Source organism: Bos indicus x Bos taurus, chromosome 8, assembly GCF_003369695.1.
Source record: "Bos indicus x Bos taurus breed Angus x Brahman F1 hybrid chromosome 8, Bos_hybrid_MaternalHap_v2.0, whole genome shotgun sequence".
Lineage (NCBI taxonomy): Eukaryota > Metazoa > Chordata > Mammalia > Artiodactyla > Bovidae > Bos > Bos indicus x Bos taurus.
In genome coordinates, this window is record NC_040083.1 from 50,896,823 (window position 1) to 50,924,280 (window position 27,458).

At 40.3% G+C, this 27,458-nt stretch overlaps 1 protein-coding gene across 8 annotated transcripts; it reads right to left on the reverse strand.

Annotated features, from left to right (window-relative positions):
- On the reverse strand, positions 1-27,358 carry NMRK1 (nicotinamide riboside kinase 1). 8 transcript variants are annotated; one of them, XR_003512268.1, is made up of 11 exons: positions 27,026-27,226; positions 26,593-26,628; positions 22,654-22,707; positions 14,585-14,675; positions 14,249-14,297; positions 7,472-7,619; positions 7,320-7,391; positions 6,589-6,695; positions 4,351-4,434; positions 1,058-1,152; positions 1-714 (listed from the first exon to the last, which is right to left on the reverse strand). XR_003512268.1 is itself a non-coding variant. In XM_027549487.1 (10 exons), the coding sequence occupies exons 3-10, from the start codon at positions 22,680-22,682 to the stop codon at positions 695-697; spliced, it is 600 nt and encodes a 199-aa protein (XP_027405288.1). In that variant the 5' UTR covers positions 22,683-22,707; positions 26,593-26,628; positions 27,212-27,358; the 3' UTR covers positions 1-694. The 8 variants fall into 8 exon arrangements, 6 of the variants coding, with proteins under 6 accessions (XP_027405288.1, XP_027405287.1, XP_027405285.1 ...); XR_003512269.1 differs by lacking the exon at positions 4,351-4,434 and having other exon boundaries at positions 27,026-27,227; XM_027549487.1 differs by lacking the exon at positions 1,058-1,152 and having other exon boundaries at positions 27,212-27,358.
- Positions 27,359-27,458: the final 100 nt, after the last annotated feature.

Below are 27,458 nucleotides of genomic sequence, written 5' to 3' on the forward strand. Positions count from 1 at the left end.
CTTATTTGTAACAAAGTCTCAATATAAGTGACACAAATGATTCAGCAGTTTTAGATACATATGAGAAACAATTACAGCAGTAACAAGGACAAAACATACAAAAATATACCATTGCAAATTGTTGATTTATTCAATATGATTGCTACTCCTGGTAATCCCATTATTTGCAGGAGGTGGGCATCAGTATGGGATGGTAACAAATATTTTTAAAAAATTAAAAATAGAAAAATATAAAGAGTAAACTGTATGTGAAGTAAATGTTATATGATAATTGATATGATGCATGCAACAAATACAGACACATATGCATACATATATAGACTCATCCACACACACATACACATCAATAGATTACATATATACTGGATTGTGATCTACATCTTATTTTTTACTTTGGGTCCCATTCATAAAAGTTTGAAAATCATTAGTGTAGTGAAATGACTCAGTCTTTGTGAGCTATGCTGTACCTGTGCACTTCTTGGTGTGAGAACAGCATTAGGGTAAATTTCTGTCCATTATCATGGATAGCCACTTACTGTTCCATGCGTTAAAGAAATCATGTGTGACAGAACAAACAAACAAAACAGCAGACTGTCACTGTACCAAAGCGCACAATGTGTCTTGGTTATGGCACTTGAGTAGATTCCTTTGAATTTCCCAGTTCACTCCAGGAAGGTTTCAGTCCCTTCCAACTTTATACTGTCACTTGCACACCTTGGGAACAATGACAAAAAGAAAAGACATTAATGAAGAATTCCAATTGTCATTTTATTACATCTTCACACTAACATTAAGGTGTGTTAAGATTACACAGATTCTGGGACCAGAAATGCTGGTTTTCTGTAAAGAACTAAATTGAGTCCAAATCTCATTCTTTTAATCCTTGTGCTAAATTTAAGCCTATTTTCAGATATCCAGTATTATTTGCAATTGCTATAACGATCCTTGACTCTAAGTAATAATTTGAGAACTAGAAGAATATCACAAAAGGTGGCTGATACAGTAATATTCTTGTTTTAGAATGATATCCTTAGTTTGAAGAAAGAAGTATTCTTACCTTTTTTAAAAGTAAGGACGTCGAGCTGAATATTTAGTGACTTTGGCTTAGAAAGTCAATGATCAGCCTGCCGCATTCTTATCACACATCTCATGCTAGAAAAGCACACATTTTTTTGTAATCTTTGAAGCATGCAAAATATAAAAATGATTATACTCTTTGACTCAGCAAGTGCTACTTCTGAAAATTTTAAATATCATTCAAGAAGAAGAAAACCAGCAACACACACAGATATTTTACAGTACATTATTTGCCAATGTAAAAATCTTTTTAACAATACTAAATATCTAACAGTAGGAAATGGTTCAATAATTTTATGGCAATTATAGTGTTACTTTATAATTGGAAATTATATTTTAAATTCAACATAGAAAAATATCCCCCCAAATTCATTTTATTAAATTTTTATTTTGCAATTTTTATCCCTCTGATTTGACATCTTTCTTCTGCAGGAAGATGTCAATGTCAGGTTTTATAATTTACTTTTACTGAGCAAAACAGAACTCAACCTTGAATCCTTTAACTGGAAGAGCTATTTAGTTTTATTGTTTCATTATATAATGGACTCTACAAAGCTTATTCAACATTAAATATTAATTTAAAAATAAAAGTAAACATGGCAATTAACCATGTAAACCATGTAAGAGAGATTTAAATTCAATCTTTGTTTCTGTTTCATTATTATTGCTGTATCACAATTATGATTCTATATGTTTAGAATAGAAAATTAGTTTATGAGATACTATAAGAAGCCTGAGGTATATTCAACTGAAATATTTGAAGGTGCCCAGAACAGCCTGGTTTAACCTCACTGAGGGTTAAACCAGGCTATGCTAAGGATCCCTCCAGGCTAGCTTTGCCAGGACACTGTGATTGGAAGAACTGGGAAAGGTGATGGGTTACTATAAATAACGCAGTAACTTATTTATACAACAGAAAAAAAAAGAAAAAAAAACGAACATAAATCTTGGAGGTAGGAAGAGCTGATATTCCTTGGATTTTATGTCTCATAATATTTCTATTATTTTTTTCTTTTAAGCTTTATCCAATATCTCAAACGAAGGCAAGATAGTCTTATGAAGGAATACTTCCTTACAAACCTCTAGGATGTAGGTAAGGAAAGAGGAGGGTGTTACAGACATGGAAATGTACTTTCCTGTGGGTTTTCAGCCCCCGTCAAAACATGCCAGCTTTTCTTGGGTCTTGGACCAGATGGCAAAAGCTGGCATTCTGTATGCAATCTGCCTGAGCTACATGATCAAGGCTTGTTTTTATCAGCAGATACAGCATAAGGCCAAACGTCAGCATGTGACTTGGTCATTAAAGGACAACTGGACCCAAGCCTAACCATTATTGAGAGAATGGAAAGGTATAGGTGTTCAACCACTGCAAGTATCAACACCCTGTAAGTACCCTATCAAGGTCAGCAAGGGAGCAAACAGCTCTCAGAGAAGTGGCTCTGGCTCAGGTGCTATCATTTACAAAGGCTGAGCCCCTCCCTTCACTCTACATTCTCTGTATCCACTGATGCTCAGTCTGAGCTTCGTGATGAGGGGCATGCCTTTCATCAGAGTAACAGATGGCAGGGGTGAGCAGGCAAAACTGGCAAGGATTTTAAGTTCCACTTACAGGAAGAAATTTTAGTATGGTCCTGACATTTCTTTAAATAGGTTCATGCCTACATGAAGGGCTGATTCTGAAACTAGGAGTGTGTTAGGATCAATGAGCTGCCTGGCTGGACTCAAACTTCTAGTCAGTTAGGAATTTACTGAGGACACAGGAAATCTAATTCTTTCTGAGAGATGATGACATTTGCACCAGAGGAGTTGCTTCTCACCAAAAGAGCATGTAATATTCTTCACTGCCAAAGTGACTCATACTGTCTTCTCCTGAGCCAGCTGATGACTGCATTTTGTATGTTAGCCATGAAAAGTGTTAGTTCAAACAGTGCCAGTGAAAGATCTACATCTATAGTTTTGTTTCCCCAGCACACTTTGTCATCCTTCTTCTGGTTTCTACCTCCTACTCTGCCTTCCCTTTGGGGGATTTCTCCCCTTAAATCAGGACGCCTTTCCTAAGGTACTCAATTACAAGATGAGTACCTGATCCACTTCTAGCCAACAAAAGTAAGCCATCTCTCAGGCACAGTGATTGGTTTAACCAAAGTCATGTGACCCAAATAGGACCAATCAAAATGTTTCCTGGGACTTTTCAGCTGGGATAATATGGAAAATTGATTTAAAAATGTTTAAAATAAAGAATTTTAAATATATGCAAAACTAGTGAGAATAACATATAGACCCTTCTGTATCCAATACTCAGCTTTATCAACTCATAGACAAGGATATGAGTTGATAAAGGATAAAACTGTCTTTTTACTGGGGCTATTGGATTTAGGAGGATAGTGTTGCCAAAATACTTCATGTCTGTTAGTGGAGAGAGACTGACCTCAAAATATACCCAAACAGAAAATGAGAAATTGAGGCAGAACCATGAGGACCCCATCGGCGCTCCTTAACTCAGTTGAGTCTGAAGCCACTGCCACTCCTGTATTTTTTTTTCTGCTTAAGCCAGATTTAGGAGGATTTCTGTCACTTGCAAAATGTATTGTCTGATATGAAAACCTTAAAGAAATACTCAATAAGTTATTTTTAAAATCTTGTGTTTATTTTGGGAAATAAGTATTTATGAAAAATCTTTGAGGAATAAAGGAGAAAGAGAACTCTATACCTATTAAAACAAGATTATCAGCATTTAATTTCACTCAATTATAACAATAATTTCAGTCCTATTGAAATAACAGCCATCTATTAAAAAATTTGAACTAAGTAACAGAAATATCATTAAGAGAGATAACAAAGGGTGAATATTTTCACCCTCAAAAGAACTCAGAAAAGTAATCAAGTCCCTAGACCCATTAAGAGTCTCTGATTCTGAACTGTCTTCAAAGCAACGAGTGAATGGATACGATCACTCTTACATTAGCATTCTGGTATACCATTCTTGGGGCTTCCCTGGTGGCTCAGTGGTGAAGAACCCGCCTGCCCATGCAGGAGACCTAGGTTCAATCCCTGGGTCAGGAAGATCCCCAGGAGATGGAAATGGCAACCCACTCCAATATTCTTGCTTGGGAAATCCCATGGACAGAGGAGTCTGGTGGGCTGCAGTCCATGGGGTCACAAAAGAGTCAGACATGATTTGGTGACTAAAATAACAACAACATTCACGGGTATGTAATGAAATATTTTTCCTGGTTGGTCCTTCACAATCCACTTTGATTGGACAATACTAACCCTTTTGTTTTGCTAGTTCTTGTATTAGATCTTCATATACTTGTGAAAAGAGGTCTTCCTCAGATTTTGTTCCATCTAGATAAACTGAGAAGGGGAAAAAAGAGTAGTTCAAATGCTAACAGGCTTATTAATATGGGATGCTTACTCTGGCATTTGGCATCTCTTGAGGACACCATTAGTTTAAAGAACCCAGGAACTTAATTTTAAAAGAAATTAATAGCCATTAAAAAGAAAAATATAAAGCCGGGTACAATAGGTAAGAGATTTGGGTTATTACAGAGAAATTCAAACTAGCTGATGTGAAAATTATAAAAACAAAAAAGACACAGAGTTAAGTGGCATTGTGCATACATCACTTTAGGAGCACCAAATAGGTGCTTTCTCAAAACAATCATTTAAGGGAATAGTTCTCAAACTTCTTTATCAGGATAACCTGTGAAGCTTCTTAAACCATGCCGTGTGTGTGTGTGTGTGTGTGTGTGTGTGTGTGTGTGTGTGTGTGTGCTGTTGTATGTGTGTGTGATTTCTGTCACGTATGTGCTGAATCTGCATTCTCCAGGCCATGAGATTTAAATTGCCATAGTCAGTTTGGTATAAGAAGTAAGTTATAAGAAAATTCTGTAGGTTAAAGGAAGGAAAGAGCCTTCTAGTCACAATACTCCAGAGGTAGGGGAGGTAGGAGAGAACTGTGCCTGTTAAGAAAAAGATGCTCAGTTTGGAAAGGCTAGAAGGTGGGGAGGCACGAACAGTATAGAAATTAGATTTAAGAGCAAGGCTCTGCCTTAGCCTTTGGAGACCTTGTGATCCTTCCTGGCTGTTTAGATTTTATCCCAAAGGGCTGGAGACTCTTTGGAACCGTTTAAGCAAGGTAGGAGCATGAGATGGCAGAGGCGGGGGGGACAGGCAGTAGTTAGAAGAAGACATCCCTGCAACCAATGGTCTAGGTTGGAAATAATGTGACCAAAAATGTCATGAGAGGCCCTGGGGATGTGGAAGAGGGGGTTGGACTGGACTGAAGAAGGGATCATAAGAGCCTCTAGACCATGGGGAGGTCCCGTGTGCCTTCCGTATTTACCAAACAGGCCATGAAGTCTCTCACAGTAGGGGCAACTCCCTTTATTCTGAAAAGATGTATCCGCTCTGGTTGCTCCGGCTCATCCAAAAGCCTCTGTCTCCAGCCTCCTGCATCTTCTCCATGTTGTACTCTGTATCCCAAGGATCTGTTCTCAGTCCAGCCCCATAGATCCAGGTATTTGTATCTAAATCACTGCTTTAAGTCTCTCAGGCATCTCAACTGCATTACTGGCATGCAAAGCAGACTTGCATTCCTCCTTGCAAATCTGTGAGTCCTTCACTTTTTTCTGTTCTCTGAAATAATACCTGACAATTCCTGAGCTGTTGTCCTTGACACCTCAACTACCTGCACCTTCCATATCTATTCTATCATTCAATTCCTCTGAATACATATGTCCCATTTCGCACCCTACACATCTACCCTTCACAAAGCCACATGGATCTGACTGAAACAAAAACTTTCTATCTACCATATCCTTGTAATAAACCTCTCTGTAGAGGCCTTCCCACTTTCCTTAGGACGATGACCTTTGGCCTTTTAAGGTCTGTACCCTTCCTGTACCACCAACATCACCTGTTGCTTTGTCTTTCTCTACCACAACCTTCTTGCCAGTGCCCGCTGGCCTTTCCATGCACCATACCCACTGTCTGGGGTGACCTTCTATCCCACCCCCACCTTTGTCCAGTTAAATCTATCATAAAGTGGTTTACATGTGGCTTCCTCAAGGAAGCCTTCCCCGGTTGCTAAGCCTGGGACAGTCCCCCTGAAGCTCAGTGTCACAGTACTCAGCATAGTTAGAAAGGACAGCTTGTGCAGCAAGTGTGTTTAACATCTGTTTCCCTGATAGAATGTTGGTGCATAAGACTGGAGACCAAGTCTGTCTTATTTCCCTTGATAACACCAGGGCAGTGCCTTGTTCAGGGAATGCATTCAATCAGTATTTGTTGAATGAATGACCATTTAGAAGTTGCTACACTTTGACAAGAGTCATAGAGAGAGAAACAGAAGCCAGGAGAGCCAATGTGGAAAAGGAGGGTTCTGGCTTAAAATGTCCTTTTACAATCTAATACATGAGAAATATGCCTTCTAAAATCTTGTGTACTCTTGTGTACTTTGAGGCAATGACAGTGAAAAGTCTTCCTTGAAGGGAAAAAGACACTCACCAATTTCCCATGAGACATTCTCCATTTCTTTTCTGTGTTTTAGGTACATGGGCCACACGTGGCCGTCAAAGTATCCTGGGGCGTCTGGAGGCTTGTACACCCTTGTACTGTCAAAATATGTAGGAAACTTCATGTTGACAGAAACACAAAACTGATAAAGTAAAATAATGGTCAGGACAATGGGGAAATTACTCAGAAATTGAGAAGGAATAAGACCATATTTTTTAGACTCAAGGCCAGTTACAAAGACAGCACAGGATAGACTCAGTGCTCTGATCTAAAAATGAACTTTGTAACTTGCTGACTATCATTCTTAATTATCTTTCTCCCCTCAAGTGATTTATAAAAGAATTAACAATATTAATATAAATAATGATAGCAATACTGTTATGTTGTAGTAAGCTTTAAACTAACCAGTGTCCTCAATGGCTATAGCAGAATAAAAGCCAATTAATTTAAAATCATAATCAAAATGAAATTGCTCCATATGAAGATTTAGGAAGGATAAGCCAAACAGCTTGTATTAATACAAGAGCCTTTTCTTAGAAAAGTAATTTGCATTACTCCATGTGGGTGGCCACTTATGGAAAAAGGTCTTGTTCTTTGGGAAGAGTTGAGGCTTCCCTTGCTTGAAAAATAACATATACACATTGTTCAATAATGCTGTTTCCTTGCTTTCCTTAAAGTTTGTCTTTTGGATTACAATCCACAAAGGCATTTTCAAAACTTACCTCCTCCTCCGCTTACATTCTTCATACGGAATTGTCAGAAAATAGCGTCTATTCCATATAGTGTCAAGGGGCCTAAAATAACAGCATATTTAGTGCATATTTAGTTTTTTCCCCATTCATTCAGAGTCATTAATAGAGTGGGGAATGCTTACTTATAATGGAAGAGAAGGAAACCTTCAATAATTAAGATGGGAATTTCCTTAATGCTTTCCTCATGTGTTGATGCCAGAGAGTGTGTTGGGTTTTCCATCCAGCAGGAGATGGCGGACATCATTTCTTCCATGTTAAGTGCTTCGAGCACTTCAAACAAACAGACACAAATATGAAATAAATACAACAAAAGTTTTATGCTGTGGCTTTTTATGATGAGGATATCCAGTGACCTATAAACATATGAAATAACACTATTCTATTTTTCCTTCAAAACACCTAATTAACAAACATTTTAGACAAAAAATATAAACTCTAACATTGATAAGGTGGTATGCTTGATATATTTTCATTTTGGAAAAATTTAAACACATACAAAAGTAGAGCGTAGAGTGCAATGAACTCCCATGTCCCCACTTAACCAACTTTGACAATTATAAACTCATTGCTTTATTTATAACTTCTATTCCCCCTTGACTATGTAAGTGTGTAACATTTTTGGATGACAAAATATTTATAAAATAGTTAGAAAGACAGTGACACATTGGGGAAATTACCTGCAATATACTTGGCAAAGAATGGGTATCCTTAATACATAAAGAGCTCTTACAGATAAATAAGAGGAGGTAAATCATTAAAATAATTTACAAAGGATACAAATATATAATACTCAAAACTTAAAAATGTGCATACTTTCAGAGGTTACAGTTGTTAATTCTAGAAAAGTACCCTATAACAGAGATTCTCAAAGCGTGGTACTTCCAGGAGCAGCAGCTGAGAACTTATCAGAAATGCAAATTCTCACTCCTACTTCAGAATAACTGAATTGAACCATCTGTGTGTAGAGATATTTTAGTGGAAGGTTTTAAAATTATGAATTAATCCCTTTAATCGAAATAGAGCTATTAAGCTTTTCTCTTTGTTCTGTTATTTGTTTTGATTAAGTTGCATTTGGTAAGATGGTTAATTTAAGTTTTCAATTTGCATAAAATTGTTCATAATATCCTCATCTTTTTGATATTTGTGGAATTTGTAATGATGTTGACTTTGTTTTTCTCTATTTTTTTCTTGATTAGTTTTGATTAACTTTGAGGGTCACTCAGATTCATCAATCTGTAGGTTTACATCTTAGGCCAAATTTGAGATGTCTTAGACCATTACTAATTTGAATACTTTTCAGCACCACACTGTTTCTCCTCTCCTTCTGAGGCTCTGATGATATAAATGTTAGATCTTTTGTTATTGCCCCATGTTTCTGTTCATTTCTTTTCAGTCTATTTTCTCTCTGCTGTTCAGATTGAATATTAATAATTTCTATTGTTTTGTCTTCAAGTTCACTGATTCTTTCCTTTGTCGTATTTATACTATTATGCTCATCCAGTGATAAAATTTTAGTTATTATATCAGTTTTCAGTTCTAAGATTTCTATTTGGTACTTTTTCAAATGTCCTCTTTATTGAGGCTTTCTAATTTTTCACTTGATTCAAGAATGGTTACAGTTGTTCACTGAAGCCTTTTTATGGATGTCATTTAAAATCCTTGTCAGAATTCCAGCATCTGTGTCATCGTGATGTCGTTATCTGTCTTTTCTTATTCCAAATTGAAAGTTGCCTGGTTCTTAGCATGACAAGTGATTTTCAGTCTCATCCTGGAAATTCTGGGTATTATGTTATAAGGCTCTGGAGCCTATTTAATCTTGTTTTTGCAGGCAGTTACTCTGTTCAGGGGTAGTGTGCAGGTCCAGGTTGGGTGGATGTTCAGCTGTCTGCTGAGCATCACCATACTGAGGTGTGGGGATAGCTGTGGAAGGAGAAAGAGGCATGCAGTAGCATCCAGGTATTGCTTCATTACAGTTCAGTGAGGACAGAAGTTCAGCTCTCCAGTGGGTCCTGCACACAGTAGCTGACACAAGTTGGTTAGGAAAAGTGGAATGCCAACTCACACCACCTCACACTGCCTTATTCTTTTTTTTTTTTTTGCTGCCAGTTAGGTGTAGAAGTTCAGCTTTCTTTTTAGCATTACTGATATGATTCCTATGCTAATATGGAAAGCCAATGGACCCTGCTGTGCTGGTGCTGCTGGTCCAAAAGTCTAGAAATGCACTGCGCCCTGTTAACACCATGAGGGGAAGTTGTTTTTCCTTTTGTTTGGCTACAGTAAAGTGGATATTGCCAAAGTAATTTTCTCTTCTGTTACGGCACTGTTTTCCTATTCCTTTGACTAAAGGGAACAGTTTTTTGGGCTCCAAAATCACTGCAGATGGTGACTGCAGCCATGAAATTAAAAGACGCTTGCTCCTTGGAAGAAAAGTTATGACCAACCTAGACAGCATAAAAAGCAGAGACATTACTTTGCCAAAAAAGGTCTGTCTACTCAAAGTGATGTTTTTTCCAGTGGTCATGTGTGGATGTGAGAGTTGGACTGTGAAGAAAGCTGAGTACCGAAGAAGTGATGCTTTTGAACTGTGGTGTTGGAGAAGACTCTTGAGAGTCCCTTGGACTGCAAGGAGATCCAACCAGTCCATCCTAAAGGAAATCAGTCCTGAATATTCATTGGAAGGACTGATACTGAAGCTGAAACTCCAATACGCTGGCCACCTGATGCAAAGAACTGACTCATTGGAAAAGACCCTGATGCTGAGAAAGATTTAAGGTGGGAGGAGAAGGGGATGACAGAGGATGACATGGTTGGATGGCATCACCAACTTAATGGACATGAGTGTGAGTAAGCTTTGGGAGTTGGTGATGGACAAGGAAGTCTGGTGTGCTGCAGCCCATGGGGTCGCAAAGAGTCAGACATGACTGAGCCACCAAACCGAACTGAACTGAAAGGGAACAGAGTTCTTGGGGGGTTTTAGTTATAGCTATTGATGGTTCCATGTAGCATACTTCTCTACCATCTTTTTCCAGATATATATGACAGGCAAAAAAAAAAAAAAGTGCCCAGGGAACTCACAGCAATGTCATTCCTCAAGATTCAAAGTCCCTAGTCAATATGTTCTCTTCATCTTTCAGAGTCTTTGCTTGTTGTATTCTATCCAGGGTTTTTAGTTTTAAGAGGGAGGAATAGCAAGTGATGGGGCCAAGCCATCTTGGGTAGAACAAGAAGTACCATTAGTTTTAATATATTTTCTTTACATTCAGTTAAAATATTTTCTAATTTTCATTGTGATTTGTTCTTTGACCCAAGGGATATAATGAGGAGTCTTGCTTCAGATAGAATATGATGATGTCTGGGATCTGCTTCAAAATAATACAGAAGGAGAAAGTGGGTGAGGGTACAGATGAAATATAATTGGCCAAGAGTTCATCATTTTAAAAGCAGAATGGTGAATTCATGAGAGTTCATTATACTTTTTTTGCCTCCTTTTGCATCTGCTTAAATTTTTCTATAACAAAAAGTTTTTAAAATCAGAAAAAAAACACTGATTAATTTTCAAACACTTTGGAATTTTCTACTTACTCTTTTGCTATTGATTTCTAATTCAGTTCTCTGTAATTAGAATATATCTCTATATTACTTCAAGACATTGAAATGTATTAAGACTTAAAAAAAATCCAAAGTCTGACAACCTGTTAACATGTTTAGTTGATTTAACTTAATATAGCTGATATATTTGATTTAAAGCTATCATTTTACACCATCTTCTATTTTTCCACCATCTTTTGATATTTTAGTTCTCTATTTTTTACTTCTTTTATATTTATCAGCTATATTATAATGATTCCATCTATTTATAAATGTGATAGCTATATACTTTAAAACTATTCTTTTGGTAGTTATAAAGATCATCATTACCTTGACTTACCTTAAACTTGTACATTTACCTAAAGAGCTCAGAATTCTGCTTAAGATAGATTCCTGGAGGTGGGACACTTGAACACATGGCATGAATATTTTAAGGTCTTTGGGACATATGCTCAACCTCCTTTTCAAAAAAGATTGTACCAATTAATATCCACCTCTAAGTTATTTTGGAGAAGGCAATGGCAACCCACTCCAGTACTCTTGCCTGGAAAATCCCATGGACAGAGAAGCCTGGTAGGCTGCAGTCCATGGGGTTGCACAGAGTCTGACACGACTGAGCAACTTCACTTTCACTTTTCACATTCATGCATTGGAGAAGGAAATGGCAACCCACTCCAGTGTTCTTGCCTGGAGAATCCCAGGGATGGGGGAGTCTGGTGGGCTGCCGTCTATGGGGTCGCACAGAGTCAGACACGACTGAAGAGACTTAGCAGCAGCAGCAGCAGCAGCATAAGTTATTTTAATGGGCCTATGCCATTATTAATTTATTAGTGCTTTAAAAATCTATTCATGAGGTAAGAGGGAAAAAATAAGCTTAATTCTTTAACTACTTTTGAGGTTGACTTTTTATTGTACATTCATTAATCAAGTAACCTTATGCTTCTATGAATAACTTATTCACATTATTGGACAATTTTCATTTGAGATATTAGTGGTTTTCTTATTAGTTTGTAAGAACTCATTTAAATTAGGAATAAATCTTTATCAATTATCAAAAATATTTTTTCCTTGGTTAACTCTTACTGTGTAATAATCTTTCTCACTAACCAATAGAAGGGAAGAGAAGAAAAAAATATACTGGCTCAAGACATAAGAGCAGATAGCCAGTCAAGGATTTTGCCTCTCTTAAAGCTATCATGTTTCTGTAAGAATTGACTACACACACACACACAAAAAGAATTGACTACATAATATTTTCCCTTCCAGGTTATCAAAGTTAAAAATAAGGAACATATCTCACGGCTCTTTAAGAGAGCTAGTTTGCATAAGTACTCAATTATCTTATTAAAAGTTGATAAGACCATTAAATATGGTTTCCTAGCACGATATTTCTTTACAGGTATCAGTTCAGTTCAGTTCAGTCGCTCAGTCATGTCCGACTCTTCGAGACCCCATGAATCACAGCACGCCAGGCCTCCCTGTCCATCACCAACTCCCGGAGTTCACTCGGACTCACATCCATCGAGTCAGTGATGCCATCCAGCCATCTCATCCTCTGTCGTCCCCTTCTCCTCCTGCCCCCAATCCCTCCCAGCATCAGAGTCTTTTCCAATGAGTCAACTCTTTGCATGAGGTGGCCCAAGTACTGGAGTTTCAGCTTCAGCATCATTCCTTCCAAAGAAATCCCAGGGCTGATCTTCTTCAGAATGGACTGGTTGGATCTCCTTGCAGTCCAAGGGACTCGCAAGAGTCTTCTCCAACACCACAGTTCAAAAGCATCAATTCTATGGCGCTCAGCCTTCTTCACAGTCCAACTCTCACATCCATACATGACGACAGGAAAAACCATAGCCTTGACTAGATGGACCTTTGTTGGCAAAGTAATGTCTCTGCTTTTGAATATACTATCTAGGTTGGTCATAACTTTCCTTCCAAGGAGTAAGCATCTTTTAATTTCATGGCTGCAGTCACCATCTGCAGTGATTTTGGAGCCCAAAACAATAAAATCTGACACTGTTTCCACTGTTTCCCCATCTATTTCCCATGAAGTGATGGGACTGGATGCCATGATCTTCATTTTCTGAATGTTGAGCTTTAAGCCAACTTTTTCACTCTCCTCTTTCACTTTCATCAAGAGGCTTTTGAGTTCCTCTTCACTTTCTGCCATAAGGGTGGTGTCATCTGCATATCTGAGGTTATTGATATTTCTCCCGGAAATCTTGATTCCAGCTTGTGTTTCTTCCAGGCCAGCGTTTCTCATGATGTACTCTGCATAGAAGTTAAATAAGCAGGGTGATAATATACAGCCTTGACGCACTCCTTTTCCTATTCGGAACCAGTCTGCTGTTCCATGTCCAGTTCTAACTGTTGCTTCCTGACCTGCATACAGATTTCTCAAGAGGCAGGTCAGGTGGTCTGGTATTCCCATCTCTTTCAGAATTTTCCACAGTTGATTGTGATCCACACAGTCAAAGGCTTTGGCTTTCTGGAACTCTCTTGCTTTTTCCATGATCCAGAAGGTGTTGGCAATTTGATCTGTGGTTCCTCTGCCTTTTCTAAAACCAGCTTGAACATCTGGAAGTTCATGGTTCACGTATTGCTGAAGCCTAGCTCGGAGAATTTTGAGCATTACTTTACTAGCATGTGACATGAGTGCAATTGTGCGGTAGTTTGAGCATTCTTTGGCATTGCCTTTCTTTGGGATTGGAATGAAAACTGACCTTTTCCAGTCCTGTGGCCACTGCTGAGGTTTCCAAATTTGCTGGTATATTGAGCGCAGCACTTTCACAGCATCATCTTTCAGGATTTAAGTAGATGCTTTTCTGATGGACTTTACCCTATTAGCTTCAACTCAGTGTTAGAGTGGGCAAGGGGGTGAAGTGAATCCATCTAAAAAATATTTACTAATCTTTTTTGAGCAGTGACAAGACCCAGTACTTAGGTCACTGGGAAAGTAAGGTCAGGAGGCACATAGTCCTAGAGTTTGACCGAGGCAAGATGGGACACAGATGATCGTCTAGGTAGCTGTGTGCGTGCTATGGAGGGATCAGAACAACAGAGACCTATCTTGCCCCACCTTCAAAAGAAAAATCTATTGTTCCAATGTTTTCAGTTTTAACCATGAAACAGGGGAAAGGGTTTCATTTATTTAAACAGCTAAACATGTATCAAAAACCCTTAAAAAAGCATGCTTAAAGTACAGCAACATATTTAAACTTATTCTTAGACTCTCTTCAGAGATAGCAAAGTTATTTGGGTTTGAAAAAGGAATGAACATTAGCACATGATGTTCTGTAAGCTCATCTACTTACCATCATACTGCAGAAATCCATTTTCATCTGTCTCTATCTCAGACTCTGGCTGGAAAAACAATAAAGTACCCAAAAGAACTTCAGTGCAGAAATAATACAGTCATAGAAGGAAGAGGTGACCAACCTTTAACAAATGCTTTGGTGATGAGGATAAATAAAATCAAAGATTAGCTCCCATAAGTGTGCCATCTGGTGGATAAGTAACACTATTGCATTGAGCCTGTCTTCACTACAAAAGCTCAATCACTTAGCAAAGGCTTTTGGATGTAATTCAAGTAACATTGCTATTATAACTGTTTCTATTTAAATAAATAATTTGAGAAGTTTCATAGATACCTTAAAAAAATCATCCTGAGATAGGACACTGCAGTTTGGAAGGTGTTTCTGCAAATTCTTAGCCAGTGTTGTCTTCCCACCATTTGTCACACTGAACCAAAAAAAAAAAAAAGAGAATACTGAGAAGGAAGATGCATTAAAAGAACATAAAACATTTTAAATTGACCTTACAAAAAGGATATTTCACACAATAGGTAATAACCAAGAAGAATTCTCTCCTTTATAGATAATATTTCTTTGTTTGGCAAAACTATAGGCCCAAGTAGGTCTTATGAAACAGACAGGATGGAGCAGAAAGGTAACTAACTGCTGCGAAAGTGAACTGGGTAATATTAAATACTAAGACTTAAATTACAGCTATTGTATTGGAAGTAAAACAAATTTTTGTCTATGCTGAAACATTTACAGGGTTCACATGGCACTCAGAGAAGGTGAGAAGCACATCTTAGTGCAAGTATATGAAACTGTACATGCTCACTATGATTCCGTCTCAATGTACAGTGAAGAAAAGTGGAGAATATTACAAGCCCACCTATCAAGACTTTTCATCTCCTTGGGGTGCCTCCTTTCCTTCTAATCTCTCTCCACTGGTTGGGCTGGTTGGGAGGTCCATTGTAGCTTATTGCATCCAGTCAGTTACTTGTCTCTTCTGGCTGGACTGTGACATTAAGGAGAATGGGGACCCTGACCACCTCCTCTGCGTATGTATCTAGTTTTCTGGTACTCAGAAATGTGCATAGTGGGTGGAAAGCACTTCTCGATTCAGTAACTCAAACAGATTTTTTTTAACCTGGGGTTGACATAACTCTAAAGAGTCTATGGACAGATTCGAGGTCTTTGTGAACTTGAAATAAATTTACATCTTTATTTTCACTAAATTCTAACAGATTTTAGGCATTTCCTTTCATTATAAATATAAATCAGAAACAACACTATTGTTAATTGTACCTGTGACTTTTTCACCAATAGAAATCACAAATAGATAGTTTCATAACATGTTGCACTTGGGACAGAAATCTTGTATTAATACCATTGATACTCATTATTACTTCAAATTTACTGTAGTTTTTAGACTTACCATTGGACAGTGCTATTTAGTGAGTTAACAAAGAAGCACGTATATCACAATGCTACAAATTTGCTTTTAAAAATATTTTTATAACTGTATTATTATCACAGTTGGTTTCCTTTGCATTCCTCTTTTATTTTGTGCACTTAAAACCACTATTGTAAGAAATCAAGACTTCACCATACCAACAAATGTCTATAGTACAAAAAACTCCTGACTGCACATGTATTTGTAAGAACCCAGTAAGATGAACTGTAATACGTTTATAATCTAGAAAGGGGAAAAGGATCTAATATTTTTTCATCAAAATTGTTTACTAGATATAATTCAGTTATTACCCAAATACCTTATACCTACAAAGTAAAAGAAACTTGATTCACAATTTTCTTGTTGTTGTTGTTTAACCTCAGTTCAGTTCAGTTGAGTCACTCAGTCGTGTCCGACTCTTTGCGACCCCATGAATCACAGCATGCCAGACCTCCCTGTCCATCACCAACTCCCAGAGTTCACTCAAACTCATGTCCATCGAGTTGGTGATGCCATCCAGCCATCTCATCCTCTGTCATCCCCTTCTCCTCCTGCCCCCAATCCCTCCCAGCATCAGGGTCTTTCCCAATGAGTCAACTCTTCACATGAGGTAGCCAAAGTACTGGAGTTTCAGTTTCAGCATCAGTCCTTCCAATGAACACCCAGGACTGATTTCCTTTAGGATGGACTGGTTGGATCTCCTTGCAGTCCAAGGGACTCGCAAGAGTCTTCTCCAACAACACAGTTCAAAAGCATCAATTCTTCAGCGCTCAGCCTTCTTCACAGTCCAACTCTCACATCCATACATGACCAATGGAAAAACCATAGCCTTGACTAGATGGACCTTTGTTGGCAAAGTAATATCTTTGCTTTTCAACATACTACCTAGGCTGGTCATAACTTTCCTGCCAAGGAGTAAGCATCTTTTAATTTCATGGCTGCAATCACCATCTGCAGTGATTTTGGAGCCCAGAAAAATAAAGTCTGACACTATTTCCACTGTTTCCCCATCTATTTCCCATGAAGTGATGGGACCAGATGCCATGATCTTCGTTTTCTGAGTGTTGAGCTTTAAACCAACTTTTTCACTCTCCTCTTTCACTTTCATCAAGAGGCTTTTCAGTTCTTCTTCACTTTCTGTCATAAGGGTGGTGTCATCTGCATATCTGAGGTTATTGATATTTCTCCCGGCAATCTTGATTCCAGCTTGTGTTTCTTCCAGGCCAGTGTTTCTCATGATGTACTCTGCATAGAAGTTAAATAAGCAGGGTGACAATATACACCTTGACGTATTCCTTTTCCTATTTGGAATCAGTCTGTTGTTTCATGTCCAGTTCTAACTGTTGCTTCCTGACCTGCATACAGATTTCTCAAGAGGCAGGTCAGGTGGTCTGGTATTCCCATCTCTTTCAGAATTTTCCACAGTTGATTGTGATCCACACAGTCAAAAGCTTTGGCATAGTCAATAAATCAGAAATAGATGTTTTTCTGGAACTCTCTTGCTTTTTCCATGATCCAGCGGATGTTGGCAATTTGATCTCTGGTTCCTCTGCCTTTCTTCACTGACTTAGCTGGAGCCAATGAAAAATAAGCACCCCATTTTTTTTAGACTCAGAGGAGACGGACCAGCTAGAAGGTAGTCTAGGTCAGAGAGATTTCGGGCAGGGGCAGAGGGGAGAATTTAACCTGTCTGAGCCTAGAACCTATTAGTCTGCAACCATCCTGGTGAGCTGACACCTTAAGACTCAACTCTTCTCCTTCAGTATGCTCATAACCACCTCGCACCAGGAGGCCCACAGCCTCCTGTATGTGCTCTCCAACCCCAGGGCCAGACTGTCCAGATGGAGCAGATTCCATCCTGGGATATGGGGAAGGAAATGGGTGTACTTTTGTTCACAAAACCCAAATAAATGCACAACTTCTAGTCCATTTTTCCAGTGTGACAAAAATTTTTAGTCTGTTTTTCGTGTGACAGGTAACAAGAGAGGTCACTGTATTTAGAACATGGTATCTGGCTAGGGAAATGGCAACCCTTTCTAGTATTCTTGCCTCAAAAATCCCATGGACAGAGGAGCCTGGTGGGCTACAGTCACTGGGGTTGCAAGAGTTGGAAATGACTTAGTGACCACCACCACCATCATCTGGCTAGGGAGGAGTTAAAAAAAGCTGTCTATAATTACTCCAACAAGTGGAGAATCCCTCCTGCAAGAGATAGATATTAAAATTCTCATTGTCCAGTTGAGGAACTAAGGGTTGAAAAGTTGTATGTTCATAAAAACTTGCCTAAGGTAACAACTGGAGATGAGATTAAAGTTCAACTCTAACACCCAGGGAGTTTACATTTTTTAACATCAAGGAACTTCGTGAGAATCTGATGAAAGTTATAAAACCTTTCCTTAGAAAAATGAATATCTTCACACAAGCATTCAGTTTCACAGGGTGCATGGATGCCCCTTGAATCCTTCAGAAATTTTTTTATTCCTTGCAGTCTCAAGTGAATACTTAGTTCAGTTCAGTTGCTCAGTCATGTCCGACTCTTTGTGACCCCATGAACTGCAGCACGCCAGGCCTCCCTGTCCATCACCAACTCCCAGAGTTTACCCAAACACATGTCCATTGAGTCAGTGATGCCATCCAGCCATCTCATCCTGTATTGTCCCCTTCTCCTCCTGCCTTCAATCTTTCTCAACATCAGGGTCTTTTCAAATGAGTCAGTTCTTTGCATCAGGTGGCCAAAATATTGGGAAGAAGGAAATCAGTCCTTCCAAAGAACACCCAGGACTGATTTCCTTTAGGATGGACTGGTTGGATCTCCTTGCTATCCAAGGGACTCTCAAGAGTCTTCTCCAACACCACAGTTCAAAAGCATCAATTCTTCAGCGCTCAGCTTTCTTCACAGTCCAACTCTCATATCCATACATGACTACTGGAAAAACCATAGCCTTGACTAGACGGACTTTTGTTGATAAAGTGATGTCTCTGCTTTTTAATATGCTGTCTAGGTTGGTCATAATTTTCCTTCCAAGGAGTAAGCGTATTTTAATTTCATGGCTGCAATCACCATCTGCAGTGATTTTAGAGCCCAGAAAAATAAAGTCAGCCACTGTTTCCCCAACTATTTGCATGAAGTGATGGGACCGGATGCCATGATCTTAGTATTCTGAATGTTGAGCTTTAAACCAACTTTTTCGCTCTTTCATTTTCATCAAGAGGCTCTTTAGTTCTTCACTTTCTGCCATAAGCGTAGTGTCATCTGCATATCTGAGGTTATTGATATTTCTCCCTGCAATCTTGATTCCAGCTTGTATTTCATCCAGCCCAGCATTTCTCATGATCTACTCTGCATATAAGTTAAATAAGCAGGGGGACAATATACAGCCTTGATGTACTCCTTTTCCTATTTGGAACCAGTCTGTTGTTCCATGTCCAGTTCTAATTGTTGCTTCCTGACCTGCATACAGATTTCTCAAGAGGCAGGTCAGGTGGTCTGGTAATTAGTTCACAGGGCAGCAAATTTTAAGTACAAGAATGGGAAAAACTAGAGATCTCTTCAAGAAAATTAGAGATACCAAGGGGACATTTCATGCAAAGATGGGCTCAATAAAGGACAGAAATGGTATGTACCTAACAGAAGCAGAAGATATTAAGAAGAGGTGGCAAGAATACAAAGAAGAACTGTACAAAAAAGAGCTTCACAACCCAGATAATCACGATGGTGTGATCACTCACCTAGAGCCAGACATCCTGCAATGTGAAGTCAAGTGGGCCTTAGAAAGCATCACTATGAACAAAGCTAGTGGAGGTGATGGAATTCCAGTTGAGCTCTTTCAAATCCTGAAAGATGATCCTGAGAAAGTGCTGCACTCAATATGCCAGCAAATTTGGAAAACTCAGCAGTGACCACAGGACTGGAAAAGGTCAGTTTTCACTCCAATCCCAAAGAAAGGCAATGCCAAAGAATGCTCAAACTACCGCACAATTGCACTCATCTCACATGCTAGTAAAGTAATACTCAAAATTCTCCAAGCCAGGCTTCAGCAATATGTGAGTCGTGAGCTTCCAGATGTTCAAGCTGGTTTTAGAAAAAGCAGAGGAACCACAGATCAAATTGCCAACACCTTCTGGATCATGGAAAAAGCAAGAGAGTTCCAGAAAAATATCTATTTCTGCTTTATTGACTATGCCAAAGCCTTTGACTGTGTGGATCACAATCAACTGTGGAAAATTCTGAAAGAGATGGGAATACCAGACCACCTGACCTGCCTCTTGAGAAATTTGTATGCAGGTCAGGAAGCAACAGTTAGAACTGGACATGGAACAACAGACTGGTTCCAAATAGGATAAGAAGTATGTCAAGGCTGTATGTTGTCACCCTGCTTATTTAACTTCTATGCAGAGTACATCATGAGAAACACTGGCCTGGAAGAAACACAAGCTAGAATCAAGATTGCTGGGAGAAATATCAATAACCTCAGATATGCAGATGACACCACCCTTATGGCAGAAAGTGAAGAGGAACTGAAAAGCCTCTTGATGAAAGTGAAAGTGGAGAGTGAAAAAGTTGGTTTAAAGCTCAACACTCAGAAAACTAAGATCATGGCATCTGGTCCCATCACTTCATGGCAAATAGATGGGGAGACAGTGTCAGACTTTATTTTTGGGGGCTCCAAAATCACTGCAGATGGTGACTGCAGCCATGAAATTAAAAGACGCTTACTCCTTGGAAGGAAAGTTATGACCAACCTAGATAGCATATTCAAAAGCAGAGACATTACTTTGCCAACAAAGGTCCGTCTAGTCAAGGCTATGGTTTTTCCTGTGGTCATGTATGGATGTGAGAGTTGGACTGTGAAGAAGGCTGAGCGCCATAGAATTGATGCTTTTGAACTGTGGTGTTGGAGAAGACTCTTGAGAGTCCCTTGGACTGCAAGGAGATCCAACCAGTCCATTCTGAAGGAGATCAGCCCTGGGATTTCTTTGGAGGGAATGATGCTGAAGCTGAAACTCCAGTACTTTGGTTGCCTCATGCAAAGAGCTGACTCATTGGAAAAGACTCTGATGCTGGGAGGGACTGGGGGCAGGAGGAGAAGGGGATGACAGAGGATGAGATGGCTGGATGGCATCACTGACTCGATGGACATGAATCTGAGTGAACTCCGGGAGTTGGTGATGGACAGGGAGGCCTGGCGTGCTGCGATTCATGAGGTCGCGAAGAGTCAGACACGACTGAGCGACTGAACTGAACTGAGATACAGCACAGTGCATTTGGAGGAAGGCAGGCAGGAACTATAGCTGAGTCTGGCAAGGGCTTTGCAGAAGCAGCAGCAGCAGTAAAACAAAATCCTCGCCCATGCTGAGGAAGAGACAGTGAAGAGAGGCTTTCTTAGGGAGTAATGCACATGACAAGAAAGCATGACCCAGATTTCCACATGGAGGGCTGGAATACTGAGATGAGGGGCGTTTACTCGAACGTATGCGGAATGAAGGTTGGACTGGATCCTGTAGTGGATCTGGTAGTGGCCTCCCCGGGCTCCCCCTCCTGCCACCCTGTTCCCAAGGTCTGGTTTGGAGTGACCCGCTCTCAACTTCAGAGCAGGGCCTCACTGGCCTAAACCAGTCAAGGTTGTCTCCTTGCTTTTGCCTTTGACTGTGACTGTGGGTATGTGACATAGCTGGTCAAGTCTAAGAGACCCTTGACCTAGGGGAAGCAAAGTCCCTGCCCTAGTGCTAGGCTCAGAAGTAGCACGAGGTCCCAGGAACTGCTGGTGGTCTCCTGTGACCAAATAATGCAACCAACTTTAGATGAATTCAAAAGGAGGAAGACACAGAGAGAAATGGAGTCTTTGGTGACACCCCTAAGCTCCTACATCAAATCTTTCCTGTACCCTGCCTGCCCCTGATGCTTATACATTTCATTATTTTGGATGGTCCTCATATATCCAGAAATTCAGACTGCATTTTAAATAATTGGGAACCACTGGATATCATTCATCAGGTGAGAAAATAATCTAAAAATTTTGTATAAAGATTAAACTGGTAGAGGTATGTAGGACAGATTAAGAGGAGGAGACTGGAATCAGGGAATATAAGGGCTTTAATTAGGATGGTGGCAATGAGCATGGAAAGCAAGGGATGGACAAGAGAAGCCAAGGCAGAGAAAAACTGAACTTCGTTCTAATTAGACGGGAGCAAGTCCAGGCAAAGTTCTGGCATTTAATTCACTCAATTTTACTTCTAACTGATGACTCACTATAGTAATGTAATACAATTATATGATGATCTCGCCCAAATCACAAACTTTTAATTTCAATAGTCTTAACTATTTTATTAACTAGACTATACATAATGTGAAAGTACTCAGAAGAAAGATGAATATAATGCACTAGCAAAACAAACAATGTCCTCTTGAGTTGCTGTAGTCTTATTTGAATGCCCACTTCTGGTTACATGGGTAGGGTGACCATATAATTTAGGATAATTTAGGACACTTCTAAGAGTGAGAGGGGTAAATGATTAATAATCATGCCACAGCAATAAGGACTACTTCAAGATAAAAAAGTATGTGGAAAAACGAGTAGAGGTGAAGTGGTTCCTCATTCCACATGTCCAAAACTGAGCATAACTGGAAAGAAACCATAGATTTTCTAAGTCACAGTGGAGGAGCTGTGTGGAGAATGATATATCACCCCAAACCAAAGTAGCATCTGATGAGGCCTTGCCGCTGGTGTCAGCTTCAGAAAATAAAGTCAAGCAGGTAGACTTTGTGTACTGACTCTCCTGTTTCTGTTTACAGGAAACTCTCCCATTTCTCGGCATCTACGTAGCCAATACTTAACTCTTTTAAATTCAATAGTGGCTTGTTCTCTTTTCTCTTTCCTTCTCACTGCTTCTCCTTCTCCTACCACATCCACATGGCAACACCCTTTGGACATCCTGAGTATCTTGACCAGCTATTGGTAGAAAAATTACTCACCCACTGATTCCAATGACAAATGTTTTCATAATTAGCTTTGAAAATCACGTCTTCCTAAAATTAAAAAAAAATCGAAGGCATATCACTTAGGTGTCCAAAGAGATAAAAGAGAGAGTCCTAACTTAGGAGGGCCAGCTGAAGGAGAAGATGCTACTGAACTCTGGGTTACCCTCCTTGGATTACCCACATTCCATAGGAGAGCTTCAAACAGTACCAGCTTCCCTCTGCCATACTCTCGTGCTAAGCGCCAACGGTGGGTAGTACTCAGGGCCCGAGAGCCAAGTCAAGGGAACTAAAAGGGCCCCTATGGCCAAGCACACATCCCTGAGGGTTTGTTTTCAAGGGCAGGGAAGAGCTGCAGAGCCCTGGGGCATATTACAGAGTTTCACGCTCCCCTCCGGCAGATGACTCTTCACCTACATGACTCAATCACCCAAGAATGACCCATTAACCCCAAGGCAAGGAGTTGGCTGAGATGGCCTCTTTCTCCTGAAATGGGGAGAAAGTCACTGCTGGCCAGAGGCTGGAGGGTGCTCCAGGCACTTAAAGGGTGCTCCCTTTAAGGGTGCTATTTCCTCACTCTAGGGCCAGGGTAGAAAAATTTTCAGTAATGGGCCAGCGAGTAAATCTTTGAGGCTTTGTGGGCCAGGAAGCAAAGTCAGGGTTATTATTTAAGAACTTACAAGAGAGAAACCATTTCCACAAACTTTTTGACAGAAGCCAAAACATAATAATAATTGAGTACTTTTTTTTTTTTTTTGTAATGCATGTCTACAAATGAGAAGAATGGGATTCCTTTTCTATTGGGATAACATTTCCCTTACTGGATTTCAGAATGAGTGTTTCCTATTACAAAATGTTACAAGTGTTCAGGCAAAGGGCTGGGTTTTAGCTGCAGGCCACTGCTGGCTGACCCCTGGTCTGGGGGATGGAGGGCAGTTTAATACATGGCCCCCTAAGATTTACCAAAGTACTCTTGTGGATATTCCAAGGACCACTGTCATCTCTTTAAGTGAGAAGATGAAGCCCAGCAGCAGGGAACCTTAGCACAATGGTTCTAGAAGGTTGTCTCTGACTGATGCTGCTCTTTATTCCTGACTGTTCTAGCGGAATGATTAGGAATCTAAGCTGTGCCACCCTGGGTACATGGTGGCTAGTCTTGGCTGCCCTCCCAGTTCCTACCCCGACCTGTGTCCAGACTCCCTCTGTGGGGATAGTAGGGAGAGAAATCTGGTAGAGAGAGGGATGGCGTTCCTTGGCTTTTCTTCAGCTCTTCCAGAACACAGTTGGCCCTTGGTGTCTGAGGGCTCCACAGATGCAGATTCAACCAACACTGGTTTGAAAGTATTTTGGGGAAAAAAATTTAGGAAGTTCCAAAGAGCAAAACTTGAATTTGCTGCACCAGCAACTATTTACATAGCATTTGCATTGAATTTACAATTATTTCCACAGCATGTCCATTTTATTAGGGATTACATGTCTAGAAATGATTCAAAGCACGTGAGAGGATGTGCATAAGTTAAATGCAAATACTTTGCCATTTTATGTAAGGGACTTGGGCATCTGCAGATTTTGGCATTCCTGGGTTGGTGGGTATTGTTCTGGAACCAATCCCTACCACCCTTAATACTGGAAACAACGGGTATTTCAAATTGAGTGCAACTGGGTAAGGTGAGGTTCCAATTTCATTTACTAGCCTATGTGAGACAAGAATGTGACTGTGACAGAAATAAAATAATACATCAGGTTGGACATCTGAGTTTTACTGGGAGTTGCATAATATTGAATATATTTATCCCCATCCAAATTGCCAAAGTGTATCAAGGGAACAATTACATATAATGAGTATTATAAAATAAATTTTTACATTGTAATTTTTCTGCTTTTGAATTATATTTTACCCTATTCTTATTTTCAGTATGTCAGTGCAAGCCTGCCAACTATCCTTTTTTAGGATGGGAAAGGCTGCCCTTTATCCTGAGATAGTAGCTTTCTTACATCTTAACATCTTACACTTTTAAAACATGTCCTTTTTCCTACAAAATTATGTTGGCAGTAGGTAATAGTAGATTCATGTCCTTAATTAGCAAAATAAGAACAAAAAAATTCAGACTTTGTTGTTTCTTGCTTCCAGCTCACCTATTTTTGGATAATTTATCACAGCCTAAATTCTCAAGCCTGGAGAGATACAATCTTAAGAGATCACATGGTCCACACTCCTTCATTCTACACAAGTTGAAACTGGCCCAGGCAATGGAGTGACTTGCTCAAGAGCACACATACAGTACATGAAAAACCAGAGGGAATTCCCGGGTGCTCCATGGTTTAGAACTCAGCACTGTCACTGCTGGGGCCTGGGGTTGGATCCTGGTGGGAGAACTAAGATCCTGCAAGCCACACGGTGCAGCCAAAGAACAAAACAAAACTAGAAACAAAACTCAACCAAATGAGTTAACTTCTAATCATCTTTCAAAGCTGCTAAAAAGCACTTTACTACCAGGAGCAGAGAAAGGATGCTGTACGTGTGCTGCCTTAATTGTGAGGCTCTCCTGTATAACAGATGTTACTTTGATTGATTTATTATTGGTGGGGTATTTTCTGTGCCCCATCTGGAAAAATCATAGCTTTGACTAGACAGACCTTTGTTGGCAAAGTAATGTCTCTGCTTTTTAATATGCTGTTTGTCATATGCTTTTAATAGGTTTGTCATAGCTTTTCTTCCAAAGAACAAGCGTCTTTTAATTTCATGGCTGAAGTCATTATCTGATTTTAAAGCCCAAGAAAATAAAAAAATAGTCTGTCACGGTTTCCATTTTTTCCCATCTATTTGCCATTAAGTGATAGGACCGGATGCCTTGATCTGTTTTTTAAATACTGAGTTTTAAGTCAGCCTTTTCAGTCTCCTCTTTCACCTCCATCAAGAGGCTCTTTAGCTCCTCTTCATTTTCTATCATTAAAGGCAGTAGTTATTTCCCCTGGCAATCTTGATTCCAGCTTGTGAGTCATCTAGCCCAGCATTTCTTATGATGTACTCTGCATATAAGTTCCATAAGCAGGGTGGCAATATACAGCCTTCATGGACTCCTTTCCCAATTTGAACCAGTTGTTCCATGTCTGGTTCTAACTGTTGCTTCTTGACCTGCATATAGGTTTCTCAGAGGCAAGTAATGTGGTCTGGTATTTCCATCTCTATATTTAAATTATTTCACTACTAAACAGTGTACATTTTGTATACTAAACTGCAAAACAGTCAGAGGTGGCATGTGTAGAATCAGCAGATTATAAGAAAGCTAGCAACTCCGTAGTTGGAATGGATGATGACAAAACTAAAAAGGTTTTTCAATCAGTTAAAACAGCAGCCTGGTTTTTCTAGAAGAGTGAAATGTTCCAGGACTTCTCACTCAATTTATTTTCTTCAACATTTGATTATTTTCTATGTGACAGGGAAGTCTTTTTCTACTATTTTTTTTTTTTTTTAAACTTTGCTCCCTTTTGGTAAACACCAAGGCTTGCCTGTCCGAATACACAACCCTTGCCCCTTTGTCTTGGAATCACTGTTTCACTTAATTCCTAGTAGACTTCGAAGCTTCATTTTACATAGACTCGCATGCAAGGTTTTTTCTTCTCAATTTTTATTCCTCCCCCCAAATACAAGTGATTTATCATATTGCCTATGCTATTCTAAATTTTCGCCCACTGCGTTTCTTGTCTGTTCTAGCCCCTGCCTCCCAGTGGAGATTCAACCTGCTAGGTCTGGGGTGGGCAAACTTGCTCTGCTAAGTTCTAGACCGTAAATGTTTGGGGTTTCGTGGGCAGCTGCTCAACTCTGCCGTTAGGAAGTGAAAGTGGCCGCAGGCAATTCAGAAGCAAATGAGCGTGGCTGTGTTCTAATAAACTTTATGGACATTGAAATTTGAATTTCATATAATTTCCACGTACCACAAACTCTACTTCTTTTGACTTCTTTTAATCCATCTAAAAAAAAATGTGAAAATCATTCTTAGGCTGTACAGTAACAGGCAACAACGAGGGGCTCTGTTAGTCACTCTCAACGCTAGAGGAGAAGACTGCCTCCTCCGGTAGGGATCAAGACCTCACCCCTACCCCAGTGACTTCTCCCCAAAACCTGTATGGTCTCCAGAAGACCGACTCCCATTTTAAGGATTATTAGGGGGCGTGAGAGTAGTACCCCATCAGGACAACACTTTCTCCTGGGCAGGCCACTTATCAGTCCATTTAGGGTGGTAGATAGCCTAACAGAGCTTGCAAGACACAGCCGGGCTCAGGCTCCAGCGCAGGAACACTCTGGAAACACCTCCAGGCCCCATCGAGTCTGTGTGGCGGGGAGCGGCGGAGTCAGGTAGGTACTCACCGGGCGCTAGTTCGTTCGACTGCTCCCGAGCAAAGTGGCACAGGCGATCGCTAAGCGCGCGCCTGTCACTAACCCGCCGCAACCCCCGAAGCTCGTTAACCAAGAGGGGCACAGCCTCTTTCCCCGCTCCCCTTCCGGGTCAGAGGCTGCCCAGGGTAGAGAAGGCCAACCTAGGTTCCGTACCACCTGGAGCGGACGCGGCAGCAGGCTCTGGCCGGCGTTGCTGGGGGCGGGCCTCCGGCGTGCGTGGCCCCGCGCCTACGCGCGCACGCGGTCCTACCCTGTCCGGCCCTTTCCCGATCAGGGCGCGCGAGGCCGGCGCGAGCCTGGGGCTTCCCCGTCCGGCTCCGCCTGGTTCTGCCTCCGGGCGCGCAGCCGTGCGCGCCGCCCGCGCTCCTGCTGCGGCGAAGCGGGCAGCCGGGGAGCCAATAAG

What these genes read in the sequence shown, in the direction of transcription:
- NMRK1 (XM_027549487.1), bottom strand. Translation starts at nt 22,682, where the DNA reads ATGAAAACATTTGTCATTGGAATCAGTGG. An exon ending in TTTGTCATTGGAATCAGTGG is followed by an intron (nt 14,676 to 22,653) that starts GTGAGTAATTTT and finishes TTTTTGGTTCAG; the next exon opens with TGTGACAAATGGTGGGAAGA. An exon ending in TGGATTTCTGCAGTATGATG is followed by an intron (nt 7,620 to 14,248) that starts GTAAGTAGATGA and finishes GTTTGTTTGAAG; the next exon opens with TGCTCGAAGCACTTAACATG.